At 51.2% G+C, this 17,339-nt stretch overlaps 1 protein-coding gene and 1 long non-coding RNA gene across 2 annotated transcripts in view; one reads left to right on the top strand and one right to left on the bottom strand.

The window, feature by feature from the left end:
- LOC144736716 (uncharacterized) overlaps window positions 1–17,339 on the top strand; it is a 501,200-nt gene that overhangs the window by 51,467 nt on the left and 432,394 nt on the right. The gene's annotated exons all lie outside the window — the stretch shown is intronic.
- LANCL2 (LanC like glutathione S-transferase 2) lies at window positions 771–16,453 on the bottom strand. Its single transcript, XM_078619206.1, has 9 exons — window positions 16,212–16,453; window positions 12,328–12,445; window positions 11,572–11,779; window positions 10,825–10,972; window positions 8,723–8,869; window positions 6,897–7,079; window positions 5,412–5,588; window positions 3,628–3,700; window positions 771–2,248 (listed from the first exon to the last, which is right to left on the bottom strand). The coding sequence occupies exons 1-9, from the start codon at window positions 16,338–16,340 to the stop codon at window positions 2,172–2,174; spliced, it is 1,260 nt and encodes a 419-aa protein (XP_078475332.1). The 5' UTR covers window positions 16,341–16,453; the 3' UTR covers window positions 771–2,171.

The following is a 17,339-nucleotide window of genomic DNA, read 5'->3' as shown; positions in this document are numbered from 1 at the left end:
TGCTGTGAAGGCCATTGCCTGAAACGTTACCTAATACAGTAAAACCTTGGATTGCAAGTAACTTGGACTGCAAGTATTTTGCAAGACGAACAAAAATTTTAAATGTTAATTTGATGAACGAGCGAGGTCTTGCAATACGAGTAGCACGTGCGTACGCTTTGTCTGCCGAGCGTCACGTGATCACAACTGATGTACGAGTGCTTTGGAGTACAAACACGCTTCCGGAACGAATTATGCTCGCAATCCAAGGTTTTACTGTATATACTTTGATGGCCACTGTTGAGGAATGTTCAGTTGTCCTACGTCTGCTTATTCTAAGTTTACAATTATTTTTTACACTTAGACATTTTACACGACAATCAAATTAACTACAACAAAGGACATAAAACCTCAGTCAACTTTTGACCAAGTACTGACGTAAGGATTTGAACGAAACTCTTGAATTGCTATATTCACAAAATGTCAGAAAATAAACAACTATATAAACTATCTTTTACCAGGTAAGGCCCACTGAGCTATATAGCTCTTTTTAGAAGCAACCTGGCCACAAATGATAGCTCAACGAAGTGGCATGTGGAAATTTATAGCAGCCAAATGCTCAAACGCACGAATTCTAAATGTGGAGGGGAAAAAACAGGACCCAGAGAAAAATCCTCGCAACAACGGGGAGACATGCAAACTCCAAATATACAACAGGTCTCCAAGTCAGGATTGAACCCACGCCCTCCTGCATACCAGGAGAGGTAACTAACATCTCGTCAACGTGGCACCCCGTCAACATTTTTTTTAATGAAAGCAACTAGTGGATATTTTTGGAAAACAACCGATGCTATATTCGTCGGATCTTATTTCATGCGCGTCGTCAATCGCAGCAAACCCCAGCTCACGTGACTCCTCCAGCCACTCGAGGCTGCTATATTGACCACATCGTAGAAAGTAAAAACAAAATAAACCACTAATGAAATTGTGACCCATGAATTGCAGCAATTCACCAAAAAGCAAAAGAGAGAATCTACACAACCTCCCCCTCTGCCCTTCATTTTAAGCCGGGGGGGGGGGGGGTACCATGCCAGTTCCCCTTGCCACGTTTAAACTTGGCAGTGTTTGGAAGCGCACGTTTATTAGGCCGACCTCTCTGCATGCCACACTCAGCGCTCGTTTCTATTTCCATACTTTTAACACTGATGCATTTTTTTGTTTGGCCGTGTACTTATTCACCTATTTTTAGATTTGGCCAATTGAACCTTATGGCGGAACCCCGGGGGGTTCCATAAGCCCCCGCCTCGCATAAACTGCGTTGCAACATCGTTTTATGTCTGTTGAAGGCGAACGATACGGCAATCTATTCCTATCAAGAGCTCTACACGATGCGCTAATCAAAGTTTCAAAGTTTTGTTTCTTCTGCGCATTCGTCCTCGCTGCGCTTGGGACGACACGACAACAGAATGATCCGCACCAGGTGTGTCGCGGCGTTTATGTGCGCGGTGGGATGGAGTCGCCCAAAATAAATAAATTAAGATTTTGACTTCCATTTATTCGGGACCCCGGGGGTTCCGTCATAAGGTTCAATTCCCTTTCAAAATAAAAAAAAATTGGCACAGGAGCAGCCGTACGAAACTCACGGACAGAGGTGGTGAACGCTCTCAAATGTCGTGCCTAGATATGTCGGCAGCCTGCTTGCTGTACTACCGCCTACGACGCAGGCATCTTCGCGATCCACCAAACACGCCCTCCTCCCTGTGACTCGCTGCGGCATGCACGCGCGCGATATCGAGCCTCGTCAATTACTGACACCAACTTATTTGACCAGGTAAGGTTCCCGCTGAGCTATGAAGCTTTTTCCAGAAGCGACCTGGCTATCACAAATGATAGCTCAACGAAGTGGGCTCATCATCATCATCATCACGTGGACATTTAGAGCAGCCCAAACACCTTTCAGCGCGCGACGTCGATTTGAAATGCGGTGGGTTGGAAAAAAAACGGAGGACCCGGAGCAACTATCCACACGACCACGGGGAGAACATTCACACTCCAAAATGGTACGGGCATCGTCAGGGTCGGGTACGAAGCCACGACCTCCTGCATAACAGGCGAGGGAGTTAACATCTCGCCACACTGTGTCGACTACAATCGTGAACCATGCGACCCCCGCGGTCGTCCTCGCTCGCGGATTACAACTCGAACGCGGGGAAGCGGGAAGTGTCCGGTCTCAGCATGTCCACGAGGAAGTGAATGGTCCCAGCCATACCTGCAGTCAACAGGGGGGGGAGGAGAGGGGGGGAAGTGCAAACATTGTTCTGCTGGCTCATCCACACAACGGTGAGGCACGTACTGCGAGGCAGCGCTCGTTAATATACAGCGAGATTTGAAGCTTTCGTGACTGCAAGGATTCAAACTCTCAGGTTTTTCGGTAAAGTCACCTAGGTAAAAAATAAAAAAGAATATAATTTTCGATTTAAAGCTTTCGTGACTGCAGGGATTCATCTTCTTGGTTCTTTCGGTAAAGTCACGTAGAAGGGAAATAATACAAATAAAACATAAAATAATTCTCACGACGTTTCGTTCACAACGCAAGCATCCGTCCTCAGGTGAAGAACAGGTCAGCATTCAGATGCTGTCTTCCCGACAGACCTGTTCTTCACCTGAGGACGGCTGCTTGTGTTGTGGCCGAAACGTCGTGAGAATTATTTTATGTTTTATTTTTATTATTTTATTATTTCCCTTCTACGTGACTTTACCGAAAAAACCAAGAAGATAATATAAATTATTATTTTATTTCTATTATTATTTATATTATTTATTATTATTTTATTTCTATTATTATATATGTATTATTCCTACGTGACTTTACCGAAAAACCTAAGAGTATAATATACAGCTGCTGCGTGTGCAGCTGCTACACACGAGGGGCTGGAGAATTGTTTTTTTGACCCTTTTATCTGGCAACAAAACTGACACCTTTTTATTACACGCTTTTATTTAACTCACTTTGTCTGTTGTATCCTCAAAAAAGAAATCTTGTAACTCAATTTTTACACACTTCCCAATGTGCTATCGACTGCAAACTTTGTATAGGGTTGTCATACTGATGACAACACGATATTATATCATACAAATGCAAAACATATATTAAAACAACTTTTTACACGCTTTTCTTTAACTTACTGTATGTGTTATCGTATACTAAAATCTTGTAACTCAATTTCAACCGTATTCCCAATGTCGTATCGACTGCAAACTTCGTATAGCTATGTCATACTGAAAACAATACTATATTATCATTAAAAAATATATATTTTTTTTTAAACAATCTTTTTCACGGCTCTAATTGTCCACGCTCAACTGACGTTGCCTGTAAATCACCACGTGGTCCCTGACGTCACGGCAAGCCTCGGGGAGCCACGCCCAGGGGCGGAGGATGTGGAAGGAGGGGAGGGGCGATGGGGGAAGGGGGCAGGGGTAGGGGCAGCTCGGACAGTACATTTCATTAAAGCGTGTTTTAAAAAAAAAAAGTATTTTTAAAATTTTTATTTTACAACGAGTCATGTTTGCATTGACCACAATACCTACGGTCGGAATGCAAACAAAAAACACAACTCTGATAAATGGGGGTTCTTTGTGTTATACCTTCAAATAGTGAGAAGGGTCGATCTGGAATCCGGCATCCGTGCTTCCCATAATCCAAGCACCACTCCGCAAACTGAAAATCAAGAGTTAGAATCAGAATATTTACACTGCAGGAGGAATCATGAGCTATACAACTCGAGGGGCAGGGCCCATGACCGGTTCAGATAATCGTCACCGGTGTTGGCCGTGAGCGGGAATCGAACTCGGGTGGTCGCAGCACAGCGCACTCACCGCTCCCCACACACACAAGCGTACAAACAAAGATACAAAGATCCCCCGTGTAGCCTTAACAGACTGTAGGGGCAAGTGCTGTTAGCGAGCACCTATGAAGGCCGGAATGGCACACGAGGGGGGTGGGTGGCCAGCACCACGCCCGACCGCCTTTGTCTCCCCAGTGCCAATGTTTACACATCGCACCGGGTACTCATTTAAGGCTGAGTCGACCTAGGGGAGGCCCAGGACCGGTTCAGATAATCGTCACTGGTGTTAGCATTGAGCGGGAATCGAACCCGGGTTGCCAGGTTCATAGCGCGGCGCGCTAACCGCTACACCACCGCTCCCCACAAGCGTACACACATGCACACAGACATACGCAGAAAGAGACAAAGATCCTCCATATTATAGCAAGCGATGTTGGCATGCGCATATTTAGGCCGGCAAAGCAACGCGGTCGGCAAGGCATCGTGCCCGGTTGCCTTTGTCTCTCAAGTGATGATGTTTATTCACCACACTGGATACTAATTTGAGGCCGAGTCGACCCAGGGGAGGCCCAGGCCCGGTTCATATATTCGTCAACGATGTTGGTGATCGGACATTTGCCAGGTGCAGCTCCCAAAGCTCCCAAACTTTGGAACGCTTTGGCTTTGCCGATACGAACGATCAGAATCGTGACGCTATATTTAAGTCTGTCTTGAAATCTCGCCTCTTTAAAACTGACCTTTACCCCTGCCTAGTTCTAGTTGTTTACCTTGGTTCTGAGTTGGGTGGGTAAGTGAGCGGGTGGGTGAGTGGGTGAATGGGTGGGTGAGTGAGTAGATGAGTGAGTCGATGAGTAGGTGAGCGAGTGGTTGCGTGAGAGAGTGAGTGAGTAGATGAGTAGGTGAGTGAGTGGTTGCATGAGAGGGTGAGTGAGTGGGTAAACTGGCCTTTACCTCCCATTAGTTCTGGCCGTTTACCTTGGTTCTAAGTTGGGTGGGTAAGTGAGTGGGTGAATGGGTGAGTGAGTAGATGAGTGAGTAGATGAGTAGGTGAGTGAATGGTTGCGCGAGTGGGTGAGTGAGTAGATGAATAGGTGAGCGAGTGGATGCATGAGAGGGTGAGTGAGTGGGTGGGTGAATGAGTGGGTGAATGGGTGAGTGAGTAGATGAGTGAGTAGATGAGTAGGTGACTGAATGGTTGCGTGAGTGGGTGAGTGAGTAGATGAGTAGGTGAGTGAATGGTTGCATGAGTGGGTGAGTGAGTGAGTAGATGAGTAGGTGAGCGAGTGGTTGCGTAAGAGGGTGAGTGAGTGGGTAAACTGGCCTTTACCCCCCCCCACTAGTTCTAGCCGTTAACCCTCCAGGTTCTGCTTACTTCCTGGCTTTCCATACACGGTGGCGCATTGGTAGGCATCTACGGGTGGGAAATGCGCCACGTTACAAATGCAAAATTATCGTTACGAACTCGGTTCGGCGTGGTCGTAGCGCGCGCGGTGCACTCGCTAACCGACCACGGCACCGCCGAACACGCACGCGCGTGAGCAGGGGAGTGGGGGTGCCGCGGCGAGGAGGATCGCCGTGACGTACCCGGCACGCGCGGTACAGGTGCCCGTGCTCGCCCGTGGCGCGGTAGAGCGCCAGGAAGGCGTAGGCGTTGCCCGCGACGCCGTGGCACAGGCCGTAGCCCTTGCGCAGGAGGCCGCGCTGCCACACCACCTCGCCGCACTCGAGCGCGTCGCGCAGGTACTTCTCTTCCCCAAACGCCTGCCGTGAGCGCGCACGCACAGAGACACGGAGATCGCCGTCATCGCCGGCGGCAGGCTCCCACACGGGGTCGTAAACCAGCGGTGGCCATCCGCCGTCTCCCTGGGCCGCGCGCGGCTCTAATCCACGACACGTCAGAGGTCGCAACCGGGTACCCGATACCCGTACCCTACCCGATACCCGTACCCTACCCGATACCCGGCTACGCGTACCCGGCCGGGTACGGGTAGCCGTTTGCGACCCTGGTGCGGCCGGGTACGGGTAAGGAATCAAAACCCGTTTGCGACCTCTGCAACACGTACGATCACGGGAAGCAGAGAATGACGAGTGTCTCGCGTGCTCTGCCGAAAACCGTCTAGAAATATATACACATATATATACTGGTAGGAACCTCCTGGTTACACCAGCCCACAGGGGATTATTGTGTCCGTCGTGCAGGGAGGGGCTGGGTGGGGAGGGAAGGGCTGGGTGGGTAGGGGCTGGGTGGGGAGGGTGGGGAGGGGCTAATGGGGAGGGTGGGGAGGGGCTGGGTGGGGAGGGGCTGGGTGGGGAGGGGCTGGGTGGGGAGGGTGAGGAGGGGCTGGGTGGGGAGGGTGGGGAGGGGCTGGGTGGGGAGGGTGGGGAGGGTGGGGCAGGGTGGGGAGGGGCTGGGTGGGGAGGGCTGGGTGGGGTGTGGCTGGGTGGGGAGGGGCTGGTCACCCCGTGGTGCCCTTATAAAACTCAACGTTTAACCTACTCACGCCGGCTTGTGCCCGCCCTCACAGTCGGGCATATTTGCGGAATACACCACGCCGCCGTTGACCCTGGCCATTGACCGAGCAACCCAACGTTCCTACCAGCTCCCTCCGCAGGAATGTGTTACAGGGACTCCTCTACTTACGAACGAGTAAGTTTCCAGAGGTCTGTTCATAAGTCGATTTGTTCGTACGTCCAACTTTACTGCTGTCGATTCCAAACACATGTAGATGCCACTGGTTCCTCATGTTTTGCATATGTAGATGCCACCACCACCATCCATCGCGTGGCGGTTGAACTCATGGCTCAGTCCGAACAGGCGACTGGACGTACGGACAGGTCTGTTCGTATCTCTGAAAGTTCGTAAGTCGATTGTTCGTAACTCGAGGAGTCCATGTATGTACACACTTTGCTCTTTGCAGAACTCATCGGTAATTTTGTAGCTCTTGGCCTGTTACACGTTGGCCACTGCTGGTGTTCACAAATGCAATCTCCAGCTCTTATCGCCATCTCTCTTATTGGGCTCTCTCTCTGTGTGCGACGTGCAGAAGGTCGCGCGCGCTTGCCGCTCACCCGGTGCGCCTGCAGGAGCGTGTGCACCACGCCCGGCGCGCCGTGGCACCAGTGCACCAGGCGGTCGGACTCGTTGCTGAGCGACGACGGGAAGTTCCCCGAGCGGAAGCGCTTGCGCCGCACGTAGTCCACGCTGGGCTTCACCAGCTCCACCGTCGCCTCCTTGTTCATGCCGGCGCCCGGCTGCCGAAGCCGGCGCATTCACACCGCGGGGGGGGGGGGGGGGGGGGAGCGGAAACCGTCGTCACCACATACTTCAAGTCATCCTCGCGGATAAAAAAAAATGTTACTGGTAGGAACCTCCTGGTTACACCAGCCCACTGGGGAGTATTGTGTCCGTCCGTCCGACGTGCATCCAAAAATGGGAGGGGTGGGGCTGGGTGGAGAGGGGAGGGTGGGGAGGGGCTGGGTGAGGAGGGTGGGGCTGGGTGGGGAGGGGAGGGTGGGGAGGGGCTGGGTGAGGAGGGTGGGGCTGGGTGGGGAGGGGAGGGTGGGGAGGGGTTGGGTGGGGAGGGGCTGGGTAGGGAGGGTGGGGCTGGGTGGGGGGTGGGAGGGGTGGGGCTGGGTGGGGAGGGGCTGGTCACCCCGTGGTGCCCTTATAAAACTCAACGTTTAACCTAATCACGCCAGCTTGTGCAGAATACACCACGCTGCCGTTGACCCTGGCCATTGACCGAGCAACCCAACGTTCCTACCAGCTCCCTCCGCAGGAATGTGTTCACCGCTCAGCTGTGAAGTCTCACCATCTAACAAAGGCGTTCTCTTACGGTGCAAAAGAAGTTCAGCACACACATACGCCAGGCAACACACAACGTCGGCACACAAGCGTTGCGACCCTCCCTTCTCGTGGGGCGCCAAGGAGGAGGTGATGCCATACCCCGGCTCGCCAGGAGAAGGCGGTATGGCAAAGACGTGGACCTCATCTTTGAGGGATCGAGCGTCGACCCCTCTCCGAGAGCGAGGAGCGAACGGCGTGCGGCGACGGAGGCGCAGCGTTACGAGCCGAAATCATCCACGACCGGCTAAGCCGCGTCTGCGTACACATGCATCTTGGCAAGTTCGAAGCTTTCGCGTTCGTTTTAGAATTCCACATGCCAAGAGAGGTCTCATTCACAAGGGTGAGTCGGGGGTCACTGAAACGATGAAAGCAAAAAGCAAAGTACAGCAATGAAGTAAATACCAAAAACACTTGAAGATACCATCTGCACCCCACCGCGTAAGCCCATAACACCTGTGATGCACGGCAGTCATCCGATACAAGTGCTATCCAGGCGCAATTCTGTGGTGTGGTGATGCATGGTGTGGTGATGCGTGGTACACGGTGTGGTGATAAGAAGTACACGATGCATGGTACATGGTGTGGTGATGTGTGGTACACGGTGTGGTGATGTGTGGTACACAGTAAGGTGATGCGTGGCACACGGTGTGGTGATGTGTGGTACACGGTAAGGTGATGTGTGGTACACGGTGTGGTGATGCGTGGTACACGGTGTGGTGATGGATAGTACAAAGTGTGGTGATATGCATGGTCCACAGCGCTGTGATGCATGGTACACGGTGTGGTGATGTGTGGTACACGGTGTGGTGATACATGGTATGGTGATGTATGGTACACGGTGAGGTGATGTGTGGTACACGGTGTGGTGATGCGTGGTACACGGTGTGGTGATGTGTGGTACACGGTGAGGTGATGCGTGGTACACGGTGTGGTGATATATGGTATGGTGATGTGTGGTACACGGCGTGGTGATGCATGGAACACAGTGTGGTGACGCGCGTGGCAACACGGCGTGGCGACGCGCCTGGCGCGGAGTGCACGCACGCACCTGCATGAGCATGTAGTAGATGCCGGCGAGACCGTGGGCCGCCCCCACGTACTGCTTGCCGTGCCACTGGTAGAGCAGGGGACATCGCTCAGCCCTGCGCTCCGTGCCTGCCAGGGCCTTGCCCGACTCCACCAGCGCCGAGCGCACCTACGCGCAGGCACCAAGACAAGGTCCCCCGTGTGGCCTCCAACGGGGCTCTAGGGGCACATGCGCTGGTAGCGGCGAGCACCTACGATAGGCCAACGCGGCTCTACCCGGCGAATGACGTTTGCACACCGCGCCGGGTGCTCATTTGAGGTCGAGCCGACCTAAAGGTGGCCCAGGGACTGCTTCGGATATACATCGCCAATATTGGCCATGGAGGGGGACGGGGCGGGGGGGGCGGAATCGAACTCGGGTCGCCGGGTTCGTAGCGCGGCGCGCTAACCACTGCGGTACCGCTAGCCACCACACACACACACGAGGACAGGTCAAACGCGCGCAGAAACACACACACCTGACACGCGTGGACACACATGTGTAGTGACATCACGGGATGTCACCGTGTCGTGCCGGCCCTAGAGAGGGTGTGGGTGTAGAGGGGCTCGGTCAGCGCTGATTGACAGCGCTGGATGGCACCACGCTTGGCGTGCAGTACCAGCCCTACAGGACAGGGTATGGGATTGCCGGCCGTAGGAATGAGGTTCTTAGAGGCCGTGGCACTCTGGTTGATCCGATAGGACACGTGACCGGTTAATTCTACAAAGGGGGGCTAGGGGTGGTCACGTGGTCGGGGTCCAGATCCTGCTCGAGGCTTCTGGAATGTGGGCGTGGCCAAGGGCGGAGCCGGCCACGCCGCAGGGAATAGAAGCCGGGTCCCCCAGAGGGGCCGGCGTTGTTGTTCATCCTGAAGAAACCTTCGTCTACGTTCTACGTCCTGCCCAGTCTCCAACACGTGGACCTGGATCCGAGCTGTGGTCCCGGTCCGTAGTAGCAGTTACGTTGTAATTAGTGCAGTTAACCTGGTGGTCACCGCCTGGCTAACTACACCAGTTACGTTGTAATTAGTGTAGTTAGCCTGGTGGTCACCACCATCGCTTGTTATTCTGTTAAAGAGACAGTTACCCCGTGTGTTGGTGTTAAATACATGTGTTGCCTCCCAAGAGTACGTCTGCGACTCAGTTGAACTCACTACACACACACCAGACCCTTGCTACGCCTGCGACACTGCGCTTGTTGTACCGACGCACTCCCTCACCTCTGCTCAGAGTCAGAGAATAGTGTTCACGAGGACGTGGGCTCCACCTCGTCGTCACAATGCACAAGAGAGACTGGCAGGGCGGGGTGGAGTTCAAGACGAGGTGAAGCAAGGGTGGATGAGGGGATTCACCTCGTAGAGTCGGGGAAGGGACTTCACACGATAAGGTGGAGGAAGCGTAGAAGTGGGCCCCACCTCCTCGTTACAATGCTCAGAGAGACGGGTAGGTGGCAGAGGTCGCAACCGGGTACCCGATACCCGTACCCTACCCGATACCCGGCTACCCGGCCGGGTACGGGTACGGGTAGCCGTTTGCGACCCTGGTGCAGCTGGGTACGGGTACGGGTAGGCCGTGAGTCACTGGTGAGTCACCGTTTGTCACTCATTTCCCAACGTCTTGTCTCTTCTCACAATTCAAGTTCCTAGAATCAACCCACCCGCGTCTGCAACATGGCTTCATCCCAGAGGTCGCAATCAGGTACCCGATACCCGTACCCTACCCGTACCCAGCCGGGTACGGGTATGGTACGGGTATCGGGTACGGCCGGGTACGGGTACGGGTACCCGTTTGCGACCCTGGTGCGGCCGGGTACGGGTAAGGAATCAAAACCCGTTTGCGACCTCTGGCAGGTGGAAGGAGCTCGAGACGAAGTGGTGGAGCAACGGTGGACGTGGGCCACACATCGTCATTACAATGCTCAGAATCAGAGAAGGAGGTTCACGATGAGGTGAAGGGAGCGTGGAATTGGTCCCCCCACCTCGTCGTCACAATGCTCAGAGAGACGGGCAGGAGGAGGGGGCTCGAGACGAGGTGGCGGAGCAAGGGGGGCGGAGAGGTGCGTGCACGCGACAATGTGGACAGCACCTCGTCGATGACCCCGGCGGGGACGGCCTCTTCCCCGAGCTCGGCGCGCACGTAGAGCAGCGCGAAGAGGAAGCCCGCGCGGCCGTAGAGCACCTCGTCCGGGACATCCGACTCCAGCGCCACCACCGAGCTCTTCAGCTCCAGGAGCCTTGCTCGTCGCAGCAGTAGCAGCGTCAGTAACAGCAACAGCAGTAACCATCAGTGAGAACAACAGCTGTAACAGCAGCAGCAACCATCAGTATAAGCAGCAGCTGTAACATCAGTAAGAGGAGCAGCAGTAAAAGTATCTGTAACAGCAGCAGCACAGCCTTTAAAGTGCTGTTAGCGAGTAGCACCTATGAAGGCCGGCACGGTGCATAAAGGCGTGGGTGGTCAGCACCACACTCAGCCGCGTTTGTCTCCCCAGTGGCGATGTTTACACACCGCACCAGGTATTAATTGGAGGCTGAGTCAACCTAGGGGAGGCCCGGGACTGGTTCAGATAATCGTCACTTGTGGTGGCTATGAGCGGGAATCGAACTCGGGTGGCTGGGTTCGAAGCGCAGCGCGTTAACCGCTGCGGCACCGCCGCTCCCCACGCACGCGAGCGCGCGCACGCATGCACACTGATGCACGCACACTGATGCACGCACACACACATGCACGCGCACCACTCACTGGCGCACACACACACACGCGTGACACTTACCAGCGCAAGCCACTCACTGGAGCACGCACACACACACGCGTGACGCGCATGCCACTCACTGGCGCACGCACTCCCGGCTGTCGTCGGCGTTGCCGAGCTTGTGGTGCACGACGGCGCCGAGTGCCAGCGGCCCCGCGTCGCCGCACAGGAAGGAGACGCGGCGGCCCGAGAGGCCGCGCAGCGAGCGCTTGGCGTGGTCCAGCGCTCGCTGCAGCTGCGCCGGCTCCCCCTGCACACGGTGCAGCTGCACGTACAGGAGGCCGATGCCTGCACACGTGCGTACACAAAGACAAAGATCCCCCGTGTGGCCTTCATCAGACCGTTGGGGGCAAGTGCTGTTCGCGAGTAGCAGCACCTATGAAGGCCGGCACAGCACACGAGGGGGGTGGGTGGCCAGCACCATGCCCGATCGCCTTTGTCTCCCCGGTGACAACGTTTAAACACCGCGCCAGGTACTTATTTGAGGCTGAGTCGACCTAGGGGAGGCCTGGGACCAATTTCGATAAACACACACACACAGGACGACTCACACTACAATACACACCGCCAACACAAACACAGATGAGTGCGGGAGAGTGAGCGGGAGGGTGAGTGAGCGGGAGGGTGAGTGGCCGAGTGAGCGGGAGAGCGAGTGAGCGAGAGCGAGTGGGTGAGCGAGACAGCGAGTGGGCGAGTGAGCGGGAGAGCGGGGGAGTAGGAGTGCGAGTGGGTGAGCGGGAGAGCGAGCGAGCGGGAAAGCGAGTGGGCAAGTAACCGGCAGCGCGAGTGAGCAGGGCAGAGAGTGAGCTGGAGAGCGAGCGGACCATCCACCTCACCCGTCCACCCTGTGTAGCCCGAGTAGTCGTGGGGGTCAGCCGTCTTCAGCCCCTCCTCCATCTGTGCCACCAGGTCATGGATCTTCGCAGTCAGGCGTCTCTCGAACGCCGCGCTGATCTGCCTCGACGGACGCAAGAGATGCGATCACAGCTATCGCTACCTCCCGGGCAAGGCGTTTGCTGTCCCCGAAGACCGCACGGACACCATCTAGCCATGTGTGGTGGCTGCTGCCAGAAATGTACACGTGATGATAAGCCACGTGGGTTCGATCCCAACCCTGACGCCTGTATATTTGGAGTTTGCGTGTTCTCCCCGTGGTCGTGTGGATAAGCCGCTTCGTTGAGCTATCGTTTATGGCCAGGTCGCTTCTGAAAAAGATAGCTCAGTGGGCCTTACTTGGCAAAATAAAAAATAGTTTATAGGTTTATCCACAAGACAACTGCGGTTGACTTCCCCACAAAGTGGTACCAATTTATCGACCCCGGAGGTAGGGATGATGGGTCGAATGGCGAGCTGTTCGCTCTGCCAGTCACGCTTCTGAAAAAACGTTAAATAGCTCAGTGGGCCTTACCTGGTAAAATAAAAATAGTTTAAGTAGATGTTTTTTTGTGATTTGCTTACCTTTCCTATACTTTGCACTCCTATCGTGTTTTTGTATTGTTTTGTTCGTCGGATTCTTCCAGCATCAAGAAAGATTCCGATTCATCTTCTTGGTTCTTTCGGTAAAGTCACGTAGAAGGCAAGTAATAAAATAATAAAAACAAAACATAATAAAATAATATATTATTTAATTATGTTTTGTTTTTATTATTGTTTTAATTATTTTATTACTTTCCTTCTACGTGACTTTACCGAAAGAACCAAGAAGATGAATCCCTGCAGTCACGAAAGCTTTAAATCGAAAAAAGATTCCGATTCTGTCGGTGAATCGCGTACATATGACAAACTCGTCGTGTTACGCGGCGTGGTGCCGGAGATGGCCGCAGGGCAAGTTGTGCGAGAGAACCCGTCTGTTCGGACCTTTTTAAGGGTTGTGCCCTCATATGTGTGGTGGGTTTTCTCTCGAAGCTCCGGTTTCCTCCAAACCAATGCAAAACACGTGTTTGAATGTAAAGCAGTACGAAGCCTCATTCGTGCTTGCAAAGCACTGTGGGCTAACTAACATAACGTTCAATCTTGACTTGAAGCTTTCGTGACTGCATGAATCCATACTCTTTGGTTCTTCATACCTACGTGGCGTTACCGAAAGAACCAAAGCGTAACATGACGTTACATTACAGGTAGTCCCCGAGTTACGACGGTCCGACTTACGATATTTCGATCTTACGATGACGATAGCGATACGACAAAATTGTAAAAATATTTTACATTTCGCGCGGCAGGCAAACGCAGCAGCGTACGAGGTACGATACTGAAACTTGATCATCGCCATCCTACTCTTCCGACAACGAAGTTAATCTAGCCATCAGCAACCTAACATCGTTCAAGTGTGCAGACGACGGACAGAATCTTGGTGAGTTCAGTACAATATGATACGTTACGATACGTTCAATGCATGTATGATACGTAGCTTTAGCGATTTCATTTTAGGGTTACCACGATACGATACGTTCAATGCATGTTGAAAGTTTTTAATGCAGATAGGATTGTTTCCTGAAAAAACTGTCTATTAAATTGCAGTTCATATATGTAGGCTAAGAATTTACCTTGTTTTTTACTTTACATTTTACTGTGCAATACAGTATTGTAATTAATAAATACAGTATATAGTTTATACAGCACGGTACTGTAAATTTCTTTGTTTTGCTAAATTATCACCATTCTTTAAGACTCCTGGGTAGGCTAGGCCATCTTCGACTTACGATATTTTCGACTTACAATGGGGTAGTCGTAACGCATCTCCATCGTATTTGCATTGATAGAGGGCTGAGAATCACGTTACATTAAATGCTTGTGAGATCCACCCAGGTGACGCTGCTGTCAACTTTCTCGCTCTGGGTTAATTTTCTATTCGGGTATCCGTTAAGACCATCGTCTCTATCGGGGGGGGGGGATAAAATTAACCCGTAAAAACAAAGTCTTTCACTATAAATCCTTTATATGCGTGGCATCGGGGCGGCTAGAGTCCTCTCGTCCTCTGGCTTGAGATGGCTGCCACCTATGGGTCAGATGATTGTGTGCCAGCATTAACCAATTGGTAAATAAATATTTAAAAAATTTTCCCTAAACAGTGTAAAATTTTGGAAAAAAATTTTCACGAAAATTCATTGTCACGCACAACGAGTCTGTGTGCAAAATGTCAGCTCGATTGGATCACGGGAAGTGGGTTAAAAAACGACCGAAAGATTTGCACGGTCCTAAGCAAGCAAGCAAGTGAACTTATTATAAAGGATTTAAAAATTGGTACTACGTTGTAGGAGTTCAGAGTCGCCATCCTCCCGAGAGACTGGCAGCTGCCGTGAAAATGTAGAGACACTCCAAATTTAGTTCTTGCAAAAACACGCGGCATCGTCTGTGTTAAAAAAAAAGATAAAGATCCCCCGTATAGCCTGTAACAGACTGTTAGGGTAAGTGCTGTTAGCGAGCACCTACGAAAGCCGGCAAGGCACACGAAGGGGTGGGTAGCCAGAACCATGTAAATGCGTCATTAATTCAATAAAAGATGTTTAAAGTCTCGATTTAAAGCTTTCGTGACTGCAGGGATTTATCTTCTTGGTTCTTTCGGTAAAGTCACGTAGAAGGAAAATAATAACATAATAAAAGTAAAACATAATAAAATAATATAATATTTGCTAATGTTTTAATTTTATGATTTTATGATTTTCCTTCTATAATATAATATTTTATTATGTTGTATTTTTATTATTTTATTATTTCCTTCTACGTGACTTCACCGAAAGAACCAAGAAGATTAATAGTTTTAAGTAAGGTTCATTTTAAAAAAAAGCAATAAGAAATGCAAAGTTATTTTTTTTGGGGCAAATGAATTAGGGGGGGGGGGGGAGTCACAAGACATCTGGACCAACCCCTCCTGCATAGAGAACTGTACAAAGAACATCACACGCACTGTACAATTTAAGCTTCACATTAACCTCAGCCGTAATCTATCCACTGCTGGATGAAGGCCCGTCCCTACCGTCCTGGAGTAATTATAATCCACCGCTGATTTAATCGCTCCATGTCCACGGCGGACGACCCCCTTCGAGGTCTAGTTCCGTATATGCTGCACTCTAAATCGCCATACGTGCACAGAATGTAACATTTAATGTAAGTATACAAAAAAATATGTTGTTATTTATCGCTAAAAGGGGCAAGACAGCGCGTCCCAGGCTCGGTTCTACCCGAAGGAGACGGAGCGATGGGGAACGTTGCCTCTGCGGGATCGCCAAAGACGGGGCAGGCGTTGAGGCCTTCACATCCAGCAGTGGATTGACCATGGCCGGCGATGATGATGATGATGCTAATAATGATAATAACGATGATTAACAACGGTGCAGTGTGCTCATGCGTTTTTTTGTATAATATACGGCGTAAGAATAGAGCAAATCGGACGTGATTTGCAGGATTCACCTCACACGACTGCTGATAAATAGATATATATTATAAAGCAAATATGAAAGCAATCATGCGTACGGAGTATGGAGTGTGTGCATTTGGCGTGGTTCGAAAGCAAACACTGTATGGGGAATGCATCGAATGTTTATCAACACGACGCGGGGCCTACACAGCCACCGACCCTCGGATAGACGCCCCTGCCGGGAATGGCGCGCCTCTCCCGGCTGCCGATCGTGGCCGCGCACCCCCCCCCGCCCCCCCGGTTCAACAACACCAACAACAAACTCCAGATTTAATTTATCAAACAACACACAAACAACAACGGTACCTTCCCCGAAGCGTCGAATAAATCCTCGGGCGGTTGTGCCGAGTTATATTCTGCGTAGGGGTTCGGGAAATGCCTCTCCTCCATTTCGTCCGCGTCCGACTTAAAGCGCTTGGACATGGCCTCTCCCATCACCAATGTGTCAACCACACACACTTACGCAATAGCTACCCTCTTAATATTATAGCAACAACAGCATCACAAACTTAAGTGTGCACCGTTGGTTAAAATAAAAGCAAAAATCTGCAATTGTACGCTGAGGTAAATGTCGCCCGTGTGTTTGCTGCCCAAACGATAACGGTTGCTTGGCAATGCGGTGATGAGCGGATCGATGGATTTAATGACAGCAGCGATGTGTAATGTTGTGCCGTGTTTGTGTTGTTGTTGTTGTTGTGCGTGTAGTCTCTACGCACTGTGAGAGCGGCTTTTAGCGGTCACCGCTCACGGCCACCAAACGCCGGCCACGAATTACAGGCAGTCCTCGAATTACGACGGAGATGCGTTACGACGACCCCATCGTAAGTCTAAAATATCGTAAGTCGAAAATTGCGTAAGCCGAAAATATCGTAAGTCGAAAATATCGTAAGTCGGAAATATCGTAAGTCGAAAATTGCCTAAGTCGAAAATAGCGTAAGTCGAAGATGGCCTAGCCTACCCAGGAGTCTTAACGAATAGTGATAATTTAGCAAAACAGAGCAATTTACAGTACCGTGCTGTATAAACTATATACTGTATGTATTTTTTAATTACAATACTGTATTGCACAGTAAAATGTAAAGTAAAAAAAACCAAGGTAAATTCTTAGCCTACCTATATGAACTGCAATTTAATAGAAAGTTTTTTTCAGGAAACAATCATATCTGCTATAAAAAAAAAAACGTTTAACATGCATTGAACGTATCGTATCGTATCATATTGTACTGTACTCACCAAGATCGTAAGATCGAAATATCGTAAGTCGGACCATCGTAACTCGGGGACTACCTGTATTTCAGTTTTTCAGTTTAATTTATTTGGTGTAGCCCTGTGAGCCATTCGGCTCTTGAATGGGGTGCAACGGCAACAAACAAAAAACAAAAACTTGAACAAGAAAACATCTTAAAGTGAACTATGTGACTAAGCGCAAACAGA

This window comes from Lampetra planeri, chromosome 62, assembly GCF_965212315.1.
Source record: "Lampetra planeri chromosome 62, kcLamPlan1.2.h2, whole genome shotgun sequence".
Classification (NCBI taxonomy): Eukaryota; Metazoa; Chordata; class Hyperoartia; order Petromyzontiformes; family Petromyzontidae; genus Lampetra; species Lampetra planeri.
The sequence above is the reverse complement of the archived record's forward strand: the minus strand, read 5'-3'. Positions and strand labels throughout refer to the sequence as shown.